Here is a 25,173-nt window from a genome sequence, read left to right on the forward strand (position 1 = left end):
CACCAAACATGCAAAATGTGGGCTATTTCATAGGAATACCCTTGTAATCTTCATGAACTTAACTACAGGTGACATGTTTCTTTGTGAGCTCCGTACAGGCTTAAACCAAAAGGGTGCTGGTGCTGACTTCCCAGACCCATTAACTTTCTCCACCTTGCGAAGTGTATGCTCCAGCCAAAAACCGAGTTCTCCAGACTTGCTATGCTTTTGCTTGCTTCGTTGTCTTGGCACGTTCTGCTTTTCCCTCTGAGACACTCCCCTCCTTCTTTTTTCTTGTTAGTTACTACACGTCCCCCACCAGGCTCAGCTGAGATGTAGTATAGAATAGTGCTGAAGGGCCAGCTCTGCTCAGACTGCTAGAATCACAGGTTAAGTCCCGTGATCTGAAGCATTTGATCATTAGAGCCATGCCCTGAGGGATCCTGTACTCTTCTCCTCCAGCTGAAAGGGTACAATATATGCTAGAAGGGGGAGGTAGGTAGGCTGTCATAACAAAATACTGTAGACTAGGGAAATTAAGCCACAGAAATTTATTTTCTACAGTTTGGGAGGCAAGACGTCCAAGATCAAGGTGTCAGCAGGTTTGACTTCTGCTGAGATTCCTGTCATTAGCTTCGAGGTGGCTGCTTTCTCTCTGTGTCCTCACATGGTCTTTTCTCTGTGTTAGCCCATCCTCGGTGTCTCTGTTTCCAAATTTCCTCTTCTTGTAAGGATACCAGTCAGATCGGATTAGGGCCCACCCTAATGGCCTCATTTTATTTAACACAATTGCCTCTTTAAAGGCTTTGTCTCCAAACACAGTCATAGTATAAGGTACTGGAGGTTAGGACTTCAACATATGAATTTGGGGAGATGCAATTTAGCCTATAATGGAAACAAAGATTCAAAGAAGCCCAACTTTTGGGACAATTTACTTAAGGTCTCTGAACCTCAGTTTACTCATCTGTGAAGTGCATATAAAAACATAACTCATGGGGCTTTTGGGAGTATGAAATGAGATAAGCCATGTAAACCATCTGGCCCAAAGCTTGTGTCACATGAAGTGCCACATGCATCGATCCCTTACACTCTCAAGTCAGGAGGTTATTTTGGTTATGTTATTTAACCCAGTGACCGGGATGCTCATTCTACTCCCACCATCTTCCTTTGTTGTCACCTGCTTGATGATAGAAGCTATGTTGTATTCTTGCCTTCCAGTTAACTGTGAGAAGCACAGCCCTTCTCTGATCCATAGGCAATAAATTCTTGAATCCATACAAAAGGATTCTTTTTACATTTGACAGATGAGGAAATTAAGGTGAAGAGAAATTAGTGATTTGCCCAAGTGCATTTCCGAGCAAGAATTTCTATCTAGGCAGTCCATGTGATTCCAGAGCTCATGCTGCCTTTCCCCAAGGACAGGGACTGAGAGGTAGAGGAGGTGCCACACCAGGGAGGAGAAGTTTCCTCCAAGCCCTGGGCTCTTTTGGATCATGCCTTCCTCTGGAACTTAAGAGCTTTTGAATCTGTATCTCACACCTCTCTTGGGTCTTAGGAGAGAGGACAGGACGGAGCTCCTCAAATCCAGTCTATGTTCAGCACTAAGCCCAAAGGTAGACCTAGCCATAGAACTCAACCAGTTTTTTTAAATCCCCTGTGCTTTGCCACTATCCTATAAGCTTCTGAGTTTCCTAGACCTGTCAGCATAGTGTATTAAGAATGAAGGCTCTGAAGCTAGAGAGCCTGCTTTTGACTCAGCCTCAGTGATGAATTCATTTACCAGTAACCTGTTGGTTTTAGCCTCTCTTTACCTTAGTTTCCTCTTTTGAAAAATAATAGTACCTACCTCATGGAGCATTCACAAGGATGAAAAGAGTTAATATTTGTAAAGCACTTAGAACATTGCCTGGAATATAGTAAGCTGTATATAAATGTTGGTTCTTAATAATAATAATAATAATAATAATAATAGGAAATATATTATTGAAAGTAATAATATAATAATAATTATTAATATAATTAATAATAATTATTATTATTATTTTCACCCCATATGGATATGGACTTCTGCAAGAGAAGACTGGAATTAATGAACTCTTAAAAGACAGGTCTGGTTTCCAAGACCCAGCCAATGGGCAGACCCATAAAATGTCTCTAATTGCTCACTGTCTACCAATTTTTCGATTCCCATTTACAAGTAATTGCTGAATCAAACACCTCATGTTTGCTTTATCTCCTAAAATCCTCTGGTCATCCCTGGGATTATCAAACCGGTCCTTTTCAACCTAATTGCACTCTTCATAATGGGCCAGATGTGGACGAGAAGTCCTACTCGTGGCTGTGTCAATTGCGGCTTCCAGAGCAGCTACATTATTTATCCCCTCCCCCAAGACAATTTGGCTTGTGTGCCTGTGTTTTAAACTGGGTTTGAAGCATTTAATTTTGCCAATACAATTTTAGGGTATTAGTTTGCCTCCTGTTCTCTCTCTGCCCTCCTTAATTACCATTTATTGCAAAGTCACACAGAAACATTAAATGCTAATTCTGACTTACGTGTTCCTGGCCAAGAACAAGGATAATAATTTCCATCCAACGCAACCTGAACTCATTTTATATAAGGGTGATTCAGAGTAGAGATTTGAAATCGTAATCAAGTCTTTCTCAAAATCGCCTTACCCTAGCAGACATTCACTAATGTCTCTGCTAATTGGTAGGCAAATGGCAAAAAACAAAATCTCAGTGTTAAAAAAAAAAACGCAAAAAACAACAACTTTGTAACATCGTTGGTGAAATTGCTCCTCTCATCAGCTCTTGCAACGTGACAGTTTAAGAAGGGAACACAACTCATTTTATTTGGTTAGATGGGGCTAATCCCACATCACCATAATCCCTCCTGATGTTTTATTGATTCTAAAGGACATTTAATCAGGAAGCAGCTCAGCACTAGAATCCCGCTAATTAGCAAGCAGCCACATTCCAAATGGGTTCCCAATTGAACAGCAGATTAATGGACAATATGTACTAAAATAATGATTCGTGCATTCAGCTCTTAAAATGTGTGTCTAAATTGCATCTTTAATCTCTTAAGGATATAGGTTTGCATACAAAGCCCTTAACGGAATGGATTTAATTCAACAGAAGAAGCTTTAGCCAATGACTGTTTAAGGATGAAACAGGTTTATCACTTATAAATGCAATTCTTCACTGGTTCTCCTGGTTTGATGTCCTTGAACATTCAAAGGTCAAAGGTGAATAAAGAAACTGGTGCGCTTCTCTGATATGCATATAAGCGTGGGAAATTGAGAATATTGATATATAGCCTAACCTCATTTGCTTCCCATTCACTCTTACTCTCATATCTCTGTTTCCTGTAATCTTTGTTCTGGACCTCATGTTTTAATCAGGTACACTATGTACCAGGTATAATGTGAGCTCTGATGCTTGCATTTTCTCCATTTATACTGATGTCTTTTTAGGACTCCCAATTTTAGCTTATTGGTTTTCTATTCGGCTCTTAGCCCACTTTAATGCTTTTGCTGCTTAACCGCCTCCCCCCCCCCCCCCCCCCGCCCCTGGCCCCTTACTCAACTACCCCCAAGATTTTACGGAAGGGAAACTCCCATGTTCAAAGCTGGTCTAGTGGAAATTCATTGGCTAGGCTCAACCTCCTCCCATCATTTATTTATCAATTGATGTTCCCATTAACCTTTACACTTCTTTGTTTCTCTGTATTGCTCTTATCATCATGTGATGTATCACACATTCCAGCTTACTTATTGTTTCTCTTCCCCGTTAGAATATAAGCTTCAGGGCACCTGGGTGGCTCAGTCAGTTAAGCATCTGACTCTTGATCTTGGCTCAGGTCATGATCTCATGTTTGTGAGTTTGAGCCCACGGTGGGGCTCTGTGCTGGCAGGGTAGAGTCTGCTTGGGATTCTCTCTCTCCCTCCCTCTTTCTCTGTCCCTCCCCACTCACATCCTCCCCACCACCTGACTCTCTCTCAATAAAAAAAAAGAATATAAGCTTCAAGAGTGGGGAGACTGTTTAATTCATGTCTATATTCCCAATGATTAGAGTAGTGCTTGGTAAACAGTAGGAACTCTATAAATGTTTGTTAAATAAATGAATAAATAAAGTAATAAAATATTTACTGCGTGCTTTCCATGTGCCGAGTACTGGCCTAGAAGATGTTGGGAATATAATGTGAGGGAAACAGTCCTGTTTCTTGCCAGCATGGAGATTACGACCTAGACACTGAAGTAACAAATCATATAAATAAATACATAATTATAAATAATGTTAAGTTTTAGGAAAAATAATAGCTGAGTGCTAAGAGAAAGTATAGAACAAGGAACCTGGTTTTGATGGGGTGGTTAGGAATGGCCTTCTTCAATTTGACCATGAGAGGGACTTAGTCACAATTTGTGTACCTGCATGCATTCCTGAGACTATTTTGAGATTCCATCCCTTCCTTAATTCAGTTCAATTTCATAATGCTTCTTGAATTCTAATATATGCCAGGCAGCGCTCTAAACACTTAGCATACATCAATGGGTAAAAACAAAGATTCTGCCTGACCCCTGGAACTAGAGCTTATAGTCTATCAGAGATCGACTGGTAACAACAATAAACATCATACATCAGCAAATCACCAAATACATTAGAAGTTGATAAGTGTGGAGAAGAAAGCAGAAGGAAAGCAGGTTAAGAGGAAGAGGAGTGAGAGACCACAACTTTAACGAGGGTGGTTAGTGTAGGCCTCACAGACAAGGTGACACCTGAGCAAGAAAATAAAGGTGAAAGGGTTATCATGGAGATATCTGAGAAAGAACATTTTAAGTAGAGGATACAGTCAGAGGATAGTTGCTGAGGTGGATGGGTGCATGGTGTGTGTGAGAAAAAGAGCACAGTGTAACTGGAACAGAATGAGCAAAGGAAGTTGTAGATGGAATCAGAGAAGCAATGGGGGAGCAGATCATGTAGAACACTTTATAAGGACTTTGATGTTTTTTTCTTTTTCTTTCCTCTGAGTGAAGTAAGATTCTCTTGTAGTTTCATGAGCAGAGCAATGATATAAATTATGTTAGGTTTTAATAGATCACTGTAGCTGTTGTACTGAGGATAAACTAGGGAGAAGGGAGACGCCTCGTTCAGTTAGGAGGCTATTATAGTAATCCAGGAGAAAGATAATAGTAACTTGAACGAGGTGTAGTTAAGTAACAATAGAGGTGGTGAGAAGTAACCAGATTCTGGGCATATTCTGAACATAGAGTTGATTTACTAGTTAATTTTTGATGTATTCAACATAAAATGTGAGAAAAAATGAACACTTAAAAATTACAGGTATGTCGGCTTCATTTTAATTCAGTTCAAAATATGTTCTAATTTCCCTTTTCCCTCTTACCATAGGTTTTTTAGAAGTGTGTTGTTAGTTTCATAATGTTTGGAGATTTCCAGGATTTTTGTGTGTTTGCTTTTAATTTCCAATTTAATTCTATTATGGTCAGAGAACATATTTTATATGATTTCATCATTTTAAACTTACTGACATTTGTTTTGTGGCTCAGAATATGGTTTGTTTTTTAAATATTTCATGTATGCTTAAAAAGAATCTGTTTTCTTCTGTTGGTGTTATGTAACTGCTACTTATATCAAGTTATTTGATAATTTAGTCCAAATTTTTAATATTGTTACTGAATTTCTATCTGCTTGTTCTGTCAATTACTGACAGAGAGGTGTTATATTCTCCAATGGTAGTTGTGAATTTGTTTATTTCTCCTTTAGTTTTATTTTTTTGTTTCATGTAACTTAAAACTATATTATTAAGGACATGAACATTTAGGTTCATTATGTCCTCTTAATGAATTGACTTTTTGGCATCCCTTGCTTTGGAATGCACTTTGTCTTACATTAATATAACTGATCCAGCTTTCATTTCATTAGAGTTAGCATGGTATATCATTTCCATCCTTTTACTTTTGGTATGTCTTATATGTTTATATTTTAAATGGGCTCCTTGTAGACATCATTTAGTTGAGTCTTGCTTTTTTAATGGAGTCTGAAAATCACCTTTTAATTGGTGTGTTTGGATTATTAACACTTAACGTAATTATTAATATGGTTGGGTTTAAATCTAACATCTCAATATTTATTTTCCATTTATATTATTTGTTTCTTGTTTCCCTTTCATCTTTTTTGTCTTTTTTATTATTTAAATGTTCTTATGTTTCATTTTATTTTTTTAATTAGCATTTTAACTCATTACATTCTTCTTTCAAACAAAATTATACTACTTAGTTTGTAGTATAAGAACCTTATCAAGAACATTTTCATTTCCTCCTCCAAGATTTGTATGCTATTGTCAAATGTTGCACTTATATTATGAATCCCATGCTGCAGTGTTCTTATTTTGCTTTAAACAATAAATTATCTTTTAAAGAGTTTTTTAATAAAAAATGTATTTTTTTATACACACATTTACTATTTCCAGTGCTTTTAATATTTTTGTGTAGATCCAAAATGATAATTTTCCTTCTGCCTGAGGACTTCTTTTAATATTTGTACTACTGCTCTGATGGTTATGAATCCTGGCATCTCCATCTTGTCTTTGTTTTAAAGTCTATTTTGTCTGATGTGATTACAGTGACCCCAGCTTTCTTTGGTTCCCATTTGCATGGAATGTCTTTTCCATCGCATCGCTTTCAGTCTGTATATTGTCTTTATATCTGAATTGAGTCTCTTATAGGCAATATATAGATATGTCTTGTTTCTTTTTTATCTATTCAGTTACTCTGTATCTTTTGATTCAAGAATTTATTCCATTTACATTTAAAGTAATTATGGATAGGTATGTACTTATTGACATTTTGTTCATTGCCTTCTGGTTATTTTGTAGTTCCTCTGTTCCTTTCTTTTTCTCTTGTTCTTTTCATTTGTGGTTTAATGACTTTCTTTAATGATATATTTAGATTCTTTTCTCATTGTCTTTTGTGTATCTACTATAGGTTTTGCTTTGTGGCTACCATGAAGTTTACATATAACAACTTATATTGATAACAGTTTATTTTAAACTGACTGGTGGAAATACGAACTATTCCCAACCTTTGTGCAAGATCTAAAAATTTTTGTGTCTTTCTTTTGCCCCCCCCCACCCGCCCCCATCTGGCTTTGGGTAGTTTCCTCAAATGGATATATTAGCCAGTACTCACATGAAGACTCAAGAGCAACTCTTTAGAAAGAGAAATGTTCAGATCTCTCTTCACTACTCTGTACTGTGCTTTCTAACCTTCTTGGCCTTCTTGAACTCCAAACTCCATCTCTTTAACTAAAGAAGAATCTGGGCTCTGGATTTCCTCTTCTTGTTCAGTAAGCTTAGCTTACCTTATTTATTTTCCTTTCTTCAGGAATTGCTGTTCTGTGCTGGCTGGTGTCAAATGTCTGAAAACTATTGTTTCATAGATTCTGTCCTGTTTTGAGTTGTTTAAGGTGGAATGGTAAATCTTTTCTTGGATGGTCTATGATGGTTGGAACTTGAAGTTTCCTGCTTTGTCTCTCTATGGCCAAGAAGACTCTGTCCTTAATATAAGTAAACATTCCTTAACTATCTATAAATGATGAAATTGATAGCTTCACACAAAAAACTTCTAAAGACAGATTTCAGTATTTAGTATCCTAATAAAGGACTACGTGAATAAAAAGTCAACTTACTTTATTTCACCATGATAACCCAAATTCTGGTGGCTTAGCAATGTTTCCAGAAAACTCAAAGTCAGATATAATCCATGTTTTCCGCATATAGCCCTGACCTGCAGAGTAAGAAAGAATTTGGAGTCTTGTTATAATGAAATTAAGATTTGAATTTCCTTCCTATAATTAGAATCCATATGATTTTGACAAAGAACTAGTACCCAGGAGTGAATTATCTCATCAGGATATCACTCACGACAATAATATCCCACTGAATGAGCACTGGGTGATATTTGGAATTGTTCAATCACTGTATTGTTCACCTGGGACTAATAGAACACTCTATGTTAAATATACTGGACTAAATTTTTAAAAATTAAAATTAAAAAATAGCAAATTTGTATTTGGTTGGTGCCGAGGTATTGCTCATTATTCAGAAGCCATTGGACTTTGAAATGTTGGTCTTAAATTTTTGTCAGCAATGGAATTGGTGGTTAAGGTCTAGAATTTATATACAATTATTATATAGGTAAATTGCAAAAAAATTTTTTGTGTATCTCCTTTGATTTATAAAACAAGCTTGATGTATTAGCATGGTCAATATTGCTATCTGCATTTAATATATGACAAAACCAAGACTTAGACTAAGTCACTTCCTTGATGTTACATAGTTAATAAGTGATGGAACTTAATCTAGAAACCAGATGCCAAATACATTCCTGTTGGATGATTGAATAAGGTGTCAGTGCTGTTTCCCAAGTACTTAATATTTTCTTAATTTAGCTGACAAATCAGTTCAGTTCTCAGGTTGGTGGGTGGATGGCACTGAGATTCAAACATGTCAGACTTTTAGGGGTATGATAACATGTGTTGTGTGTTTATCTTGCTGTTTAAACATGGACTTTGGAATGAAACAGGACTCATTTTGGACACCAACTCTGCTTTCTGTGATCTGTGTGACCTTTCTGTGCCCAATGTTTCATCTACTAAGTAAGACTAGTATTTTCTACTTCCTAGACTTCTGTGAGGTTTACATGAGAAAATAAGCAATTAGAATAGTGTCTGGCTTCAAGTTAGGCATTTGATTAATATTTGTTTAAATGAAGAGAAGGAGGAAGGGAGGAGAGAGAATGAGGAGAAGGAAGGGAGGGGAGAGAGAGAAAGGAGAGGACAGAGGATAGAAGGATTAGAGGAGAGGAGAGAAGGGAGAGAGAGAACAAGGAGAAAGAGGGGAAGAAGGGAAAGAAGGAAGGGAGGGAGGAAGGAAAGGACAAAGAAAAAGAGATGTCTAATTTAGTGTTTGGATTAAATAGTAGCTACTATTACTACTTTGAGAGGAAGTTCAGTATAGTGACTGTATTAAGCATGTTTTTTATCTTGAGTGATTGTGCCCCCCCCCCAGCTAGCCAATTCCTAGATTTACTAAAGGACTGGCTTGAAAGTACGCTTTTCTTTCAAATGCAAACCAACCTCTTTCCTGGGGCTCTCACACTCGGGCTGCTATGCCCTTATCATCCCCAGGGCCAGGGCCAAGTACTAGGTGACAGCCCCTGAGTCCCTGAGCTCACTGAAATAAATCCAACTAGCTAATCCTAAACCTGCTTACCCTGCCTTGCCCCTTCCACAATGAGGGCTCTTGACCACATTTTCCCCTTATCCCCTCTGCTTCTTGACCAACCCAGCTGCTTCTGAGGTGGCCTGTGGGAATGTGCCATGCTCCCTCCCCTTGGAAACTGCGAGTAACAAACTATCTCTTCAGTGGCAGTCATCTCCTGATCTGTTGGTCAGACCATAGCTGAATAACAATAAAACCTAGATTTTAAAATAGTGACAAAAAAACTAATCTTGGTTTGTCTTTATGGAAGGAAATAGCAACAAATCTAAGTTTAAAACTTGTACATGTTACTTACTAGGTATAGAGGAGTAATGTGGGATGTTTCAAGGAGGGAAAAAAGATCAATTTGAAACATAGAAACAACTTAGTAAGAGTTTATAAGAAGAATAAGAGATCAGGAAAAATTCCAGGCAGAAGAAAAACGTGTAATTAATGGATGAGAAAGAGTATGGTGCTTTTTAGAAACGGCATGTATTTTGACATTACCCACCCACTATAGTTTTATACCCTTTTCCAGACTGGGCAGTAATTATTTGTTCACTAGAACATTATTACAAAACCTTGGCTTACTGAGGGCTGTGGTTGTGTTTCATTCATATTTCGATCACCATTGTCTAGCACCATATTGAAAAATAAAGTATTAATAATTTTGAACAGATGAATACATAGACGAACAAGGAAGCGAATGAATTAGATGAAGACAGAAAAAAGTAGAGTGTGTATGGGCAGAGATTGGCAAAAGTAACTTTAGAGAGGTAGAAATTAGTGACATTATGCCATTTTACTCCGTAAATAAGAATGGAATTATCCTCATGATTACAGCATATTGATGTATTTTTAAACATCAGAGGTTATTCTAAAAACAGTTGATTTACTTCTGGCAACGTTGAGTTTTGCTCCAGGCTAAAATGAACAGCAGATTAGAAATAGTACATCGGGGTTCCTAGAAGCAGATTGATTGATAGCTGCTAAGAACTGACAGTTATAAAGGAGCAAATAAATAAATAACAACAACAAAAAAACCAACATCTAGCAGAAAATCCTGCCAACCTAGTGTTACTCAGGATTATTACTAAAATTCTTTAAAGCATGAATATATATAACGATGACCCTTATTCAATAAGAAAGGATTTCATTATGTGTAGTTTCTTCTGTTTAGTAAGGAAATGTTTTTTAATCAAATGTAAATAAAATGTCTACATTATTTAGAAAATTCCATGTGAAATAAATATTTATTTCCCCAAAATGCTCCTTGAAAGAGTGGCACACAGATGCTCTCTCAACTTCCTCTCTTCCCACTTCTGGCTCCATTTGCATTTTACCCCATCACTGTACTTAAACTGTATTTGCTAAGTCACTGGTAGTTTCCATGGTTTGAAATTGTGTGAGTACTTTTCAGTCCTAATTATAGATGGTATCTTCATAGCATGAAACATGGCTGATCATGCCATTCTTCTATAAATCTCTTTTTTGGTTTTCCTGACCATTCCCATGTCTCGTTTGATTGTTTTTAGTCTCCTTTGCTGGCTTGTCTTCTAACTATTCCTTAACAATGAAAGTCCTCCTCAACCTTCCTTCTCACTTTCTATATGTCCTTGGGTAACGCTAACTATTCCCATGGCTTCAACTCCATATTGAAGACCCTTAAATCATTATTTAATTTCTCACCCCAGATCAATGTGTTTAAAACTGAACTCCCCATCCCGTCCTCCATTCCTCCAAAGCTACTCCTTTTCTGTTTTCTATCACGGTGAAAGGTACCACCACTCACCAAGTTGTGAAAGCCAAAATGTTGGGAGTAATTTTTGATTCTTCCTAATTCAGGGCCCATACCCAGTTAGTCACCAAGACCTACTTTACTAGCTCTATCTCTCCTGTTCTGCCTTGGTTTAAAACCTCATAATTTCTTGCTTGAATTGTTGGAACAGCCTTCTAAAGGGCTCTCTTTGCCTTTAATTCTTCATATTCCATTAAGGTGCTTTTGGTCAAATTTCAAATTTGATCGTATCATTCATTCACTGTTTAATATCTTTTCATGATCCTTTTGGGCCTTCAGGATAAGGTTAAGCCTCCTAGAAAGACCCTTCATAAACTGGCTACCACTTTCTCTTCTAACATCGCCTTGAGCAGCATCTCCCACCAATCCCAGCCACCGCATACCTGCTGTGTCCTGTCCATTTGAATGACTTACAGTTCCCTGAATTAGCCACGCTGTCTCTCCTTTCAGTTCCATTTCACATTATTCTTTTACACAGAATGCCTTTCCCATCCCTTAGTTTGCTCCTCCTCCCAATTCTTTGTCAAATTCACTTGTTCTCTAAGATTTAGTTTTTGTACCATCTCTTCTGGAGGGTTTTTGAGGCAGGCTAGTTTGGTGTTCCTTCTTTGTGTTTCAAGTTACTGCCATCACTCTATTTGTCATACAGAGTTGTGACATAGTTAAAATGTCACCTTTCTCCTGGGTTCCCGGAGAACTGAGGAACTGAAATCATAATAGTCTCCTCTCCTTAGTGCCTTCACATAGTGCTCAGAACCCAGGATGTGGACCTACATTGCTTCAGCAATCCTGCCAGAAGCCATCATTGCATCAAGACGTGCTAGAGGAACAGGATGAGGGAGTCCACAGAATGAGGATGGTAGATGTTTGACATGTTTTTAGACTGTTCTATGAGAAGGGCAAAATTTCATTCCAGTGGCAAGACCCATAGATTATCCTTCAAGAATACATTTATTTGAGAGGCTACAGATGATCTGTGAACCCTCTGAAATGTTGGCTGTGAGGATGGCAACCCCCACCCCCCTCAACACAGGGACACAGAGTGCATTGATTTCATGAGAAATTTGAGGAAGCCTGTGATTCTTTCCCCTACGCTCCAAGGAGATTAAGAATTACTAGTCCAAAAAGAAAAGCCCTTCCAACTCATATCCTTTCCTGGTCTACTCTGAAGTCCTGTGTCTAAAAGCACGAATGTTGGGGCACAGCTGCTGCTGTTTTTTTGTATCCAATGTCCCTTGGGCCTCAATTTGTCTCACGTTCTGGGGAAACAGAATTCTATTTTATATGCCTCCCAGACTGTAATATACTTTGAGTGAGTTCCAGATGTCTTAAGAGATGCCAGATGGCTGAAGAGAGGCAGACCAGCTTCAAGGAAAATGTGCCCCATTTCCTTGGATATGAACCACAAATTTAAGCTTTCAGGACCAGCTCTAAGAGCCAGTACTCAATGTGGCCATCACTTGACCCTGGGAAAGATTCCCCTTCCTTGGGCTGTTTTGAGTAATAATTTAACCAAACACTGAATTTTTTTGTTTAATTAGAAGAAAAGGAAACTAGTATTTACTGAGTGCCTCATGTATTAGCGTGCTAAGTACCTTCACATACTTATCTTGCTGAATCCTCCCAATAGATGCAGGAGATAGATATTTCAAACCCAGTTTTTCCAGTGGAAAAATCTAAAGACTCAAAGAGTTTAAGAAAACTTATTTTGATTCCCAAGTTATTTATGTTTTATTCTCCAAGTATTATCCGAGAACCTTCAAGCTTCATTGATGGTGTTAAGTAATTTCTAATCTGACAGAGAATTGCTGCTTCTTACTGATCTTATGAACCTAGTGAAAGCTATTTATGTTGTGTGGAATCTCTGGTAGTGTTCTCTCTCTCTCTCTCTCTCTCTCTCTCTCTCTTTCTAGTGACACATGCTTGCATGTGTCATATTCACATATGTACACACACATTTACACCCTACCATGACCTTTGCCTTTGCATGCTTAGTTGACTGTATAAATGAAAGCATAGAGAAAGCTGCTTCTGTCCTGGGATAAGTGTCCACTGTCATTATATTGTGTCCTTGCTTCCCTAGTAAACATCACACGTTCTTTTAAATTCTTTCTCATTTCCAACCTGTTTGCCTAGATGAAAGGCATTTTCCAATCTTTTCTATAGCATTTTCTTTTTCCTTCCTCCCCCCCCACCCCCGCCCCTGGCTAATTTCCAATCCCTTTATTCCCCTGGAACTCTAAGTCTTGTATCACAGACTTAATGGACGCTTCCAGATATCTTCTGCCTAATAGAGTTCCGATTTTGGCCCTCAATATCCCTCTATTCTTCTGTACTTTGAACCCTGGCTCTACAGCTTCTAGCTGTAGTCCTTGGATGATTCAGTTGGCCTCTCTGAGACTCAGTATTTTTCATTAAATGGGTATTATAACATCTATCTGGATTTTGTAGTCATCTGTAAATGTTAAATTAAAATAATGTAACTAAAGTATTTAGTGCAGTGCTTGGCACATAGTAAGAACTCAATAAAGCTTGGTGGTGACAAGTTGTTGTTAATGGAATTGTAGTAATACTCATAATTATTATTTGCCCTGTATCTGAGGTAGCCTCATGCCTAGGGTTTGTTTGGCTGAAGACAATACTTGAGTTAATATGGTTCTGGATCTTCTTCCATAAGACACATCTGTACTGTTAATTAATGTTCCCAAACAGCAGACTAGTCTCTATCAGCAATAAATCACACTAGTTCCTAAACTTTGGTGTTCGTAAAGCATGAGATACCACATGCTGATGTCACTGGAAACTGGTACAGGGTGTGAGAAGTGAACATTTGGCCTTGGAAAAATATTTATTTTCCATCATGAAATGTTACTTGGGTGTTGTCATATTTTCTATTATTTTTTTAAAAAAAAGTTTTAACGTTTACTTATTTTTGAGAGAGAGAGACAGAGCACGAGTGGGGGAGAGACAGAGAGAGAGAGAGACACAGCATCCAAAGCAGGCTCCAGGCTCTGAGCTGTCAGCACAGAGCCTGACACGGGGCTCAAGCTCACGAACTGTGAGATCATGACCTGAGCTGAAGTCACTTAACTGACTGAGCCACCCAGGTGCCCCTCATATTTTCTATTATTAACATAAAACGTATCCCAGTGTAAGTAATTCCTGGACCGATTCTGCACATTCCATAATTCCTTTTTGTCGTCGTCGTCTTTTTTTTCTCCTCTCAGGCACAGAAAACAAGTGTATAATGTGATCCACAGGCAGAACACAGATCATAACTGTGCTTTCTTATAGACCCAATGCCCTGAGGTAGCCTTTGGAGATCAACACATCTGAAATCTAGTTTTGGTTACCTTGGGTAGGGGCAGGGATCCAGAAAATGAGCGATCTTCTTTTTGAAAATTCCGACTGAGGTTCTCTATGTTGAGTTTCCCATTAGTTGTCCTTAGTGCCATCAAGATCTCCGACAGGCTCTTGCTCACTTCTGACTGTGGGCTGGCATCCTGACGAGCAGTACTGTTTGGAGGGGCAGGGGAAATGCTATGAAAAGATGATCCACCCAAAGCCGTTCTATGTTTTCATACCAGATCTTTCACCCCTGACTTACACTGTGGAACCAGAGAACCCACCCAGGAAGGTCTTCTAAATCTCAGTAACCTGGTCATGGCATCTGAGCATGAAGATTTGCTACATTCATTCCAATCGACTCCATTCTCCTGACCACTAGAGTCTCTTCTCCATGAGGCACCAACCAATTCAACTGGAACATAAACCAAACTTTGTAACCTAATCTCTAACTCTTTTTTTCAGGTTGAGAGAAAAAATTGGAAGTGACCACAGTAGTTTACTTTAGCTGCCTGATCCTACTTCTCTTAGGCCCAGATAATTATTGATGGGAAATCAAATTTCCAAACCGCTCATTGCCACAAGCAAAGCAAATCAGATCCTGCCAGATCCCTGTAACCAGGGAACCTATTTAGAAGGAAATCTTGAATCCAGTGAACTTCCTCTGTTATCCTTGACTTTGCAATTTGTGTCTGGAAAACCCAGAAAAGTTTTGGTAATAATGATTTTGCAAATATTTATAATTTTTAAGATGGTTTATCTCACTATTGTTACTTTAAATAATAGGTGAAAAACCACAGGATGATAAAAATGTTACAGTCATTTACTTATTTGATTTAACTAGTGAGATTTTTACTCATTTAGCATTCACATGATGTTCCTTCCGGATCCGTCTGAACTGTCTCCTCAGCAGTGGAGCTTTTCCTAATTTCCACCGTCTCAACGTCAAGTGCCACTTCCCTACAGGGACATTCTGTGACATCCCTCAATCTCCACTCCTGTAAATCAGCCTTCTTTCAGTGGTATGCCAGTAAAGTTTAACAACCCGCTCTCCAAGATAAGGCCCTAATCTGTTAGCATTACTAATTTTTACGGTGCAAGTGCTCCCACCATGGCTGACTTCAAGCTACCAACCCGACATCACTGAATGAGTATCTGGGAAGTGGTGCTCCCAATTGTCTCTCAGTGGTGCTCTAGCACCCTGTGCTTGATCAGCTCTTTTATAATTCCTTGTTCTTTTCCTTAATAAATCTCCCTCGTGTTGCATTCACATCTTTATTTCTTTGGTCATTGCCTCGTGTCTGACTTCCCTATTAGACTGCTCCATCAGATGTGGATCAACTCTGTTTTGTTTCTTACTATTTCCTGGGGATCTTGTGCAGCACTTGGAATCGATTCTTTTTATATGCATGTATTTAACTTTTACTAAAGGTCATATTGCACCTTCTTTTGCTCTGTGACTCTTACTTGGGCTTTGGCCTAATAGCTAATATTTTCCAAAAGCTTAGTGCAGGAAGGGGTGGCTGTTTGTCTTTGTTTTGGTCACATAGTTTCTTCACCCTCCTTCCTTTGTTCAGAGAGTTCTCTAGCTCAGGAGTCTGCCTCTCACTCCAGCCGAGGAAAATGCTAGCTATTTGGTTTACTAGTCTCTCTTTGCTGATAGAGCACATGACCCAGGCCTTGCCAATCAGATGTATCTGTCCCAGATTTGAATCACAAATTTTCCTTCCTCGTTCTTTTTCTTGCAATGCCATTTCCTGGGGGTAGGAATTCATGAGGCTTTGGCCCCTGACTCCGAACACCAATTGCTAAATGGGCAGGAGTTGTATGGAACCCATTTGTTTCAGCTGGTGGGGTTTCTTAGGAAACCTGCTGCAAGAGTGTGTTTCATCTGGTCCAACTTAGGTAAGGAGAGCCATTGCCACTGTTGTTGCCACAGGTGATGCTGGAGGCTTTTTAAACATCACAGAGCTACCCCATTAAAGGCTCTCCCTGACAGAACGCTGGGAGAGCCTTTTCCTGAGCAGCACATTGATTAACAAAGAGCCTGGATTCATTACGGGCCATCAGTTCTGCACTTCCACAAACATGCTGTCTGGTTTGTGTAAAGCAGCACCTTCTCTGATGAGTTCAAAATGATCTCTCTGTGCACCTCTTTTACAGAGTAGATATCCAGATGTCCCTGCAAGTGGATAATTAGGGTGCCAATTACATTAAAAAAAATTACTCGTTGAGCATCTCCCACGTGCCAGGAACTACGCTCGACACCGAGTTGGCTAGGGCACACGCTATTATCACTAACCTCAAATGTCAAGTACATAGTTACAAGTACCACGGCTGTTAGGCAAGGAAAGGACTGTGGGGCCATACCACAAAGAGATACAACCTGGTCCAGGGCTCAGGAAAGCCCTCCTGTCCAGGACCCATAGTACCCATACCTGCCAATGGGTAACCATGTGTTTTAGTGCATAGCCCACCACCTCTCTGGGCCCAAATCTCATGGTCTGTATTTTATGAAGTGTGGTTGCTGATTATTAAAAATTTCTGTGGCTACAGGTGCCTGCGTGGCTCAGTGGGTTAAGTGTCTGACTCTTGATTTCTGCTCAGGTTATGATCTCACGGTTTGTGAATTAGAGCCCTGCATTGGGCTCTTCACTGACAGTGCAGAGTCTGCTTGGGACTCTCTCTCTTTCTCTCTCTCTCATTCTCTCTCTCCCCTTCTCCTGCTCTCTCTCACAAAAATAAACCTACTTAAAAAAAATTCTGGGGGCTTTATGGCCCTCCATAGCACAGTTGCTCCCAGATATTTGACTCATAGACCCACATGGCAGTGTCACTTTCTTTGCAACTTGAGCCCTTGAGGGAAAGAATGGGCCTTGCCAACCTCTGAATTCACTGTGCACAGCAAGGTGTGCCTGGCAAGCATCTGGTATTCAACGAATGCCAAAAGGGCATGAAAATGGCGCACTGTAGAAAGGAATCAAGTCTAACATTTGGCCCAGGGACATTTTTACAAGAAACTCTAGTTCCCTAGAGTGAAGTGATAAATTCCAATATCATGGCTCTTAATCACTGTGTCTCATTATTTGTAATGGAAAGAGTATCTTCTGGTAGGATAGTTTAAAAAAAAGTAAAAACACTCTTCTATAGCATTTACTATGTATCGGATACTGTTTTTGAGAACTTTGCCTGATTGATTGACTTACCCTTATAAATCTATGAAGTGAAAGGAAATCTCTTATGGTTCCTATTTCACACTTGGAGAATGGAAGCACAGAGAGGGTAGCTGACTGTCCTCAGGTTACATAGCCATTAAATGGCAGAAACAGGAATTGAGCCCAGGCTTTAGGTAATGGAGGCTATGTTCCTAAGTACTGCACTTTGTCAACTTTCTTGGAGAACACAGACACTCTCATGCTTTATTGTGCCTCATCTCTAATGATATTCCTCACATCCTGTTTTTACTTTGTGTCATCTCTTTCCTTTGAGATTATATGAGGGGATTATTGATTCTTGTACCTGAAACCTTTCTTTGCTAGTGCCCATAAACCAGGAGTTCACTCATGAAGCGTGTTTCTGGAATCATACCTTAGAGACTGGAGCTCTGTGCCAGTATACAGTCATTCCTTACTTCACAGTGAGGGTTTTCCTTTTCACATGGCAACCTCATAAAAAAAGACACACGCTTGATCTCAAGAAACTATGCAATTGTTGCAAATAACTTTCTGTGCTGGCCTTTGTACCAGAGAGAGGAAATGATCAGCATAAGCCCAGTGTTGGTGAAGGGCATGGTGATTCTACCTTGGGTGAGCTTTTCAGGTTAATGGCCTCTGATGTCACCGCCAGCTCTAGAAATCTAGGAACACTATGCCCAAGAAAAGAAGGAAAGTACCCTTGGCCATGATCGTGATAACTCTGATTCTTGTCCCCGTTGCTGCCCACAACTCTTTGGCTTTGCTGGGGGTCATCTGAAGCTGCAGCTTTTAAAAACCAGAGCAGTTTTCTGTAGCTCACCTGAAAATCCAATATGAAAAAGAACGCTGTCATTTAACGTACATATAAGGGAAATGAATGCCCATAAGGGAAATGCCTGTTGAGGTAGAGGGTATTTGGAAATTTTTTTACCATTAAAGTTTCTAAAACAGCCTTAAAAATATAGTATAATAATTATTAGTGCTTTTGAAAAGCAAATATTCCTACTATCCCCCCTTCCTGATTGCCTTGTGGTTGGGTAGGGCTATGGGAACAATTCTGGCTGATGAGTTGTGAGCAGAAGTGACATGTGCTCCTTCTGGTTGAGGATTAAACTGCTCACATGAGCCCCTCCATAGCTCTCTTTTTATCCCCCTCTGCCAGCATGTCCAAAAATACTCCAGAGTTGCTACCTCATCCGTGTGGGTTTGGGAGCTAAGATAATGGCAAAACTGTGCCTTACCTATTAGGGAAGTGTAAGTGAGAAGTAAACTTTTGTTGTTTTGAGCCACTGAAATTTTGGGGCTGTTTGTTACTACAGCATAACCTAGCCTCTAGCTGCTCTCTCACATCTCACATATTTATTATATATAGCATTTGCTTGTATTTAGATATATCTAGCAGATATGTTCGGATTATTTGAGGACAAGGTCTTATTAAGCTAAGTGAAAAATCTCAAGACCACCCCCCCAGTCCTTTTTTTCTTTTTAAACATGGGAAAGGACTGAAAGAATGTTGTCCATTTCCATTGCTGGTCTGGATGACATCCTATGGACTCTGGTGGGCATACAACTCCAGGGCAGTTGGAGGATAACCATGGGGGAGGGAAGCTATATAAGGTTCTGACATAAAATCAATCTCAGGCCAGAGAATTTGATTGAATTGAAGATTCACAGTGGGTGTACTAAGTTGACACTGTATTGCTAAATACTTCTCATCAATATACAACTAATTATAGTTGGTTAGTTGGTTAGAAATGGGCAGGAGAGAGAACTAACATTTGTTTGAATACTTACTAAATGCTAAGCATGCGACCAGGTAATTTGCACTTATTATATTACTAAATTCCCAGATTACCCCTATGAGGTTTGTTTTAGCCTGGTTTTCTACAAATGCTCACTCATGATTTACCCATTGCTATTACTTTTTTCTATTGTAGGATATATTCCTCTAGCACCCTGGTTACACTTGGACTATGCTTTGTATCTACCCATAAATGTGAGCTTGGGAAGTGCAGTGTTCAGAGCAAGAACCCTGGACTTGTCATTGGGGAGTCTTAATCTCTGCTTTGGGTCCACCATTAATTCTCTGAGTACACTAAGCAATTTCCTTTCGCCACTCTGGATCTCAGCTTCCCAATTAGTCAAATGGTGGTGAATTGTATTTCAAATATACCTCCCACTTCTAACTCTTTAGGGAACTCTCTGCAATGATACATCCTAGTCAAATTCTCCATTCTCATCTCAGAGCCTACAGACTGACCAACATGTAAGTTGACTCAAGTGAGCCCATTTTCCTGAATCTGTAACCCAATAGTGCTAAGGGCAGATAATGAAAGTCAGGAACAGCAGTCTTTTAAAAAGAAATTAAATAGAGCTAAGAGACTTAATCCATTTTCTATTCTGGTTTCTTCTGACTAGAAATTTCCACATATGAATACAAATAAGCTTTGTATCTTAGGAGTCAATAGTAAAGGTTATTTTTAAGAAAAAAAAAGAAACTAAAATTTTAATTCTACTACTCTGGTGCATACAAGTAAAATAAACAAAAGGAACCCATGCTTAGAATAGCAACATGGCTGTACCATTTCTGGAGAGCCCCTCTTAGAAAATCTCTGGCAAAGGATCTTGACTATTGGTAACTGTAGAGGGACTTCCTGTCTTAAGAAAAGGTGGCTTAGCTGAGACTGGAGAAGAAATCCTGAAGAGATAGGATCCAGGATCTCCAGCTCTTTCTGAAGCGTTTCTAGTAAGCCAGAACTCAAAGGGCGCGAGCTGAGTTCTCTTCTGACCAGGGCAAGAAGAAAAGCGTCTTCTCTTGTTGTTCCACTTGGCCTCTGGCCAAAATCCTGACATAAGAGCAACAGCAACAATCAATTAACACGGCTCTAAAGTGAGAAGTGACGGCCAATGCAAAGAAGCAGAAGCCTAGTGGGGCTGATATCAGAGCACCCACTTTCAGGCCTCGCCTAGAACAGTGCAAGCTGGTAACACCTGGAGGTAGGTATTCATTCTGGGCATATTTATTAGTTTGCAATACCTCGGGGCTGTTGCCTTCCGAAGAAGAAAAGAAGAAAATCATTTTAGAGGGCATACTCTGTTAGAAGGCTACTGAAGGTATATCATCCATCTTCTACAAAATAACTTTTTAAATTATAAGAGAATTAAGAATGCCAAGTTTTTGGAGACCCATTGTCTCCAGAGGAAGAAGGTGGAAGAAAGATGAGAAGTTCAGTTGAGACAATCAAGGTTTGCCTGTAAGCTCACCAAGGAGCTTCTTGGAAGCTTCATCATATGGCCTCTAGCGTCCCTCTCAGACTGTCTCATTATCTGCTGCACATCAAAGTCTACAGGCAACAAATAATACCCTTCATCCACAATAGAAAACAAGGCAAGTCTTAGTATACGTACTTTAGGTTGGTCAGAGCTGTCCCTTGCCATCTGTTCCAAAGACCAGTCTCAGGTTTCTCCCGGGGAGGCCATGGATATAGGATAGGGACTGGTCTCCAGTTGGTACTGAGCTACAGTGGACATTTGCCTGGATGGGAATCTTAAAGAAACAAAGACAAATGGTAGTAAGGATCAGAAGGAGAGAGGAAAAGAGAAAGAAGAAAGGAGAATATGAACGAGGAAACAATCTCTTAAAACACATTCCCAGTTCTAAGTGACTTCAGTCCATAGAGTGACTGAATCAATGAGTCCCCAAAGAATGCTTGTCTCAACATCAATCTCAGCATTATGCAATTCATACATTTGACAAATATATTAACAGTAAAACAGTGCCGTTTCATTTGTGCAAGAAAGAAGGTATCTGCGACAAAGGAAAAATAGGTATATCATAAGGTATTTATAGGCAAATATAGGGTTCTTATTAGAGATAAAGGTATCCTTAGGCTGTGTGTGTGTGTATATATATATATTATATGTGTGTGTATATGTATATATATATTAAGCTCCACACCCAACGTGGGGCTTGAACTCACAACCCTGAGATTAAGAGTCCCATGCTCTATGATGCAGCCAGCCAGCCACTCCTTTAGACTGTTTTAATTAACAGATTGAGGAAGAACAGCAAAGGCAATTGTGAGTTTTGTCAGGAATGGAACAGAAGAGATTCAAAAGCCCAGAATATTATATCCCAAGAGCAACGCTCATAAAGTTTACAATAGAATAAATGATGGAACAAAGGTGAGTGATGAAGTACCATTCCCTCTTGCCATGGTGTAGGTGTATTACTCATGTTTTTTATTGTCTGTATTTTATGACGTTTTGACATCTCAGGTAGCCTTGCTGGCTGGAAGAGACTGCCCTTCCCAGGGTTCACGAATTTCTCACGAAGCAAATATTTTCCCTGCCCCAAATCAACCCAGTCCAGATACTGGATAACTAGGGACCACCCCTATGCTCAAACCCTGCTGGAATTATTCAAGCTAGCCAGTCCTAAGCTGGTTCCCCTACGCTGCGTTGCCTTTCCTGTGGAAACCTGTATAAAGACTGTAGCCTGTGCTGTCCCCTCACTTCTGCCTCCTGACAGAGCTTGGTCCTTCCTCATGTGTTCCTGTGATATGTGGCATGCAGCCTTTGTGTGGGAAATGTAAGAAACTATTCTCTGAAAGGCAGTTGTCATTATATCTGTTACCATGTCATACCAGCTAAAAATAAAATCTTTGGAATAAATTGAGACACACAAAAATAATCATTTTTGATGTCAGGTAATTGAAAGGAGACATTATCAGAAGGATTCACTGAAAGCTGAATGTGTGTACTCAGTTGATAGTCATGTTGAATAACCAGTCAGTATAGATAGCAACCTGTAGGTGTTTTATAGTCATGAAGCATTTTAAAGAAAAATCAAGAGGCTCTTTAGAGTGGGAAGAGTGAGCAGGAGTGGTAGAGAGTTCTAGAATAGGCATAAAAAATAATGACATTGGGGAGCCTAGGTTGCTCAGACAGTTAAGCATCAGACTCTTGTTTTCAGCTCAGGTTATGTTCTCATGGTTTGTGAGATTGAGCCCCGTATTGGGCTCTGTGCTGACAGCATCGTGCCTGCTTGGGATTCTCTCTCTCTCCCACTCTCTGCCCCTCCCTTGCTGGCATGTGTGCATGAGCATTTTTTCTCTCTCTCTCTCTCAAAATAAATAAATAAAGGTAAAAAAAAAAAAGGAATTGTTCAAAATGTACCCCCTAGTGAATTGTGCAGGTAAGATTTGAAACCTACATTTCCCCCACTACCCCAGGAGGAGAGAGATTCCACATTCAGTCCACAGAGGAGTTTCATCCTATAAAATGTTTGGTTAGGTATTTCAGGTGTTTCCTAGAACTTTTTCTTTTTCTTTCTTTAATTTTTTAAAAACATTTATTCATTTTTGAGAGACAGAGCGTGAGTGGGGGAGAGGCGGGGAGAGGCAGAGAGAGGGAGACAGGATCCAAAGCAGGCTCGATGAGGGGCTCAAATTCACAGACCACAAGATCATGACCTGAGCTGAAGTTGGATGCTTACACAACTGAGCCACCCAGGCATCCCTAGAACATTTTCTTAGAACAGTATGTTTCTTTGGAAATTATTTGTAATATAAAACATTTCTATTTTCAGCCACATACAAATATTTTTCTGCCTCTGAGAATTGATACACTTCTATATTGCAGGATTCTTTAAAAAAATTTTTTTTTAATGTTTACTTATTTTTTAAAGAGAGAGAGAGAATGAGCAAGTGAGCAGGGGAGGGGCAGAGAGAACAGGAGACACGGGATCTGAAGCAGGTTCCAAGCTCTGAGCTGTCAGCACAGAGCCCAAAGCTGGGCTTGAACTCATGAACCATGAGATCGTGACCTGAACCAAAGGCAGATACTTAACTGACTGTGCCACCCAGGTGCCCCTATACTGTAGGGTTCTGAAGGAGCATTTATCAATACTTGACCATTCCAATGGAGTCAAGGTGTCCCTTTCCTGATTTAAACACCACAGTTTATTGAGTGCCTTTATCTTCACTACAGATACAGGTGAACAAGGCAGGTATGCTTCTTGCCATCACAGATCTTTTAGCCTAGATGTCCACAGGCTAAATTTTATAGGCTCTCCTATGGAAAGAGGAAATTATATTCTACTCCCAGGGCTGCTGTGAGGAGTGAGTATTATAATGTATTTTAAACAATTTGTAAATTCTAAACCTTGATTTGTTATTTGCTGTGTGTCTCAGAGTGAGAGCTCTGTGTGGGCCAGAACAGTCTGGTACCCCGCTGACTCCCAGCATTTAAGAACAGTGCCAAATTTGAAGAACAAATAGAGAAACACAGGGTGAGAAAGGTGACGATGGTCTGTTCAGACTTCTCCCTTTGCTGACATCAATCACCCGGGGCTGTTGTTTTTCCAAACATTGTATCCATAAAGTGTCAAAGAAGATAACATGGAAGATGTTGATCAAGAATTACCATGTTTCTGACTTCAAGGGTTGCCAGAGTATCTGTAAAATCTCCAGTTCTACACGTTTCTCTCATTTGTTTTACTTTGAATCACAAAATAGTGCTTGTGGCTAACACACAGTGGATTTGGGGCATAACACCAGTATTGTGACATTTACCTAGAAGAATTGTTACAAATGAAGCACAGAAGTTTAACACAGATTTAGGGGCGCCTGGGTGGCTCCGTCAGTTGAACGTCTGACTCTTGAGTTTGGCTCAGGTCATGATCTAATGACCATGAGACTGAATCCCATTTTGGGATTCTTTCTCCCTCTCGCTCTGCTCCCACCCCACTCATTCTCTCCCTCTCTCTGTCTGTCTCTCACTCTCTCTCTCTCAAAATAAATAAATAAACTTAAAAACATTAACACAGATTTAGTAATTCTTCTTGGGGTCTGGGGAGTGTAAACAAGACTTTTAAAAAATATTGGTTATTAAAAAAACTATTTTAAAGTGGTTATATTGTGATGGGGAGCCTGGGTGGCTCAGTCGGTTGAACGTCTTTGACTTCAGCTCAGGTCATGACCTCTCGCTATTCCAGAGTTTGAAACCAGCATAGGGCCCTGTGCTGACAGCTGAGAGCCTGGAGCCTGTTTCAGATTCTGTGTCTTCCTCTCTCTCTCCACCTCTCCCCTGCTTGTGCTCTGTCTCTCTCTCTGTCTCTAAAATAAATAAACATTAAAACATTAAAAATAAATAAAGTGGTTATATTGTGGAATCCATGAACACCCTCCTCCAAGACAAGTGAACACAACGAATTGTCTTCATATTGTGCAATGCATAGCTGGGGCTTGAGAGGATATCTGCAGAGACAGCATCTCATGCAGATTTGAAAAGTTCTGTTTCTTCAACATTTGAGACCAAGGTGTTGATGTGCTCTAGAAAGCTGTTAAATGGCTCAAAAAGAGATGCTAGTGATAATAAATACAATCATGAGAAAGATGGATATAAAAAGCTTGACAGGATTTCTTAAGAAATGTAGAACTGAAAAAAAAAAGTATTTCCAAATTAATAAATTTAACATGTGATTTTTATACCTGAAGTCAATACAATAAGTATTAGCATTAATCATTTGAGTATTTTATTTATATTTACAAATATAAACATATATATTTATAAA

The 25,173-nt window shown here is 39.4% G+C and overlaps 1 protein-coding gene across 1 annotated transcript in view; it reads right to left on the reverse strand.

Moving 5' to 3' along the window:
- Window positions 1-25,173, reverse strand: part of CC1H1orf87 (chromosome C1 C1orf87 homolog) — an 80,200-nt gene that overhangs the window by 26,447 nt on the left and 28,580 nt on the right. Inside the window, 6 exon segments of the mRNA XM_045035929.1 lie at window positions 7,688-7,785; window positions 14,412-14,574; window positions 18,296-18,417; window positions 20,180-20,443; window positions 21,006-21,054; window positions 21,056-21,144. Coding sequence (XP_044891864.1) covers window positions 7,688-7,785; window positions 14,412-14,574; window positions 18,296-18,417; window positions 20,180-20,443; window positions 21,006-21,054; window positions 21,056-21,144 — 785 coding nt within the window.

This window comes from Felis catus, chromosome C1 (genome assembly GCF_018350175.1).
Source record: "Felis catus isolate Fca126 chromosome C1, F.catus_Fca126_mat1.0, whole genome shotgun sequence".
Taxonomy (NCBI): domain Eukaryota; kingdom Metazoa; phylum Chordata; class Mammalia; order Carnivora; family Felidae; genus Felis; species Felis catus.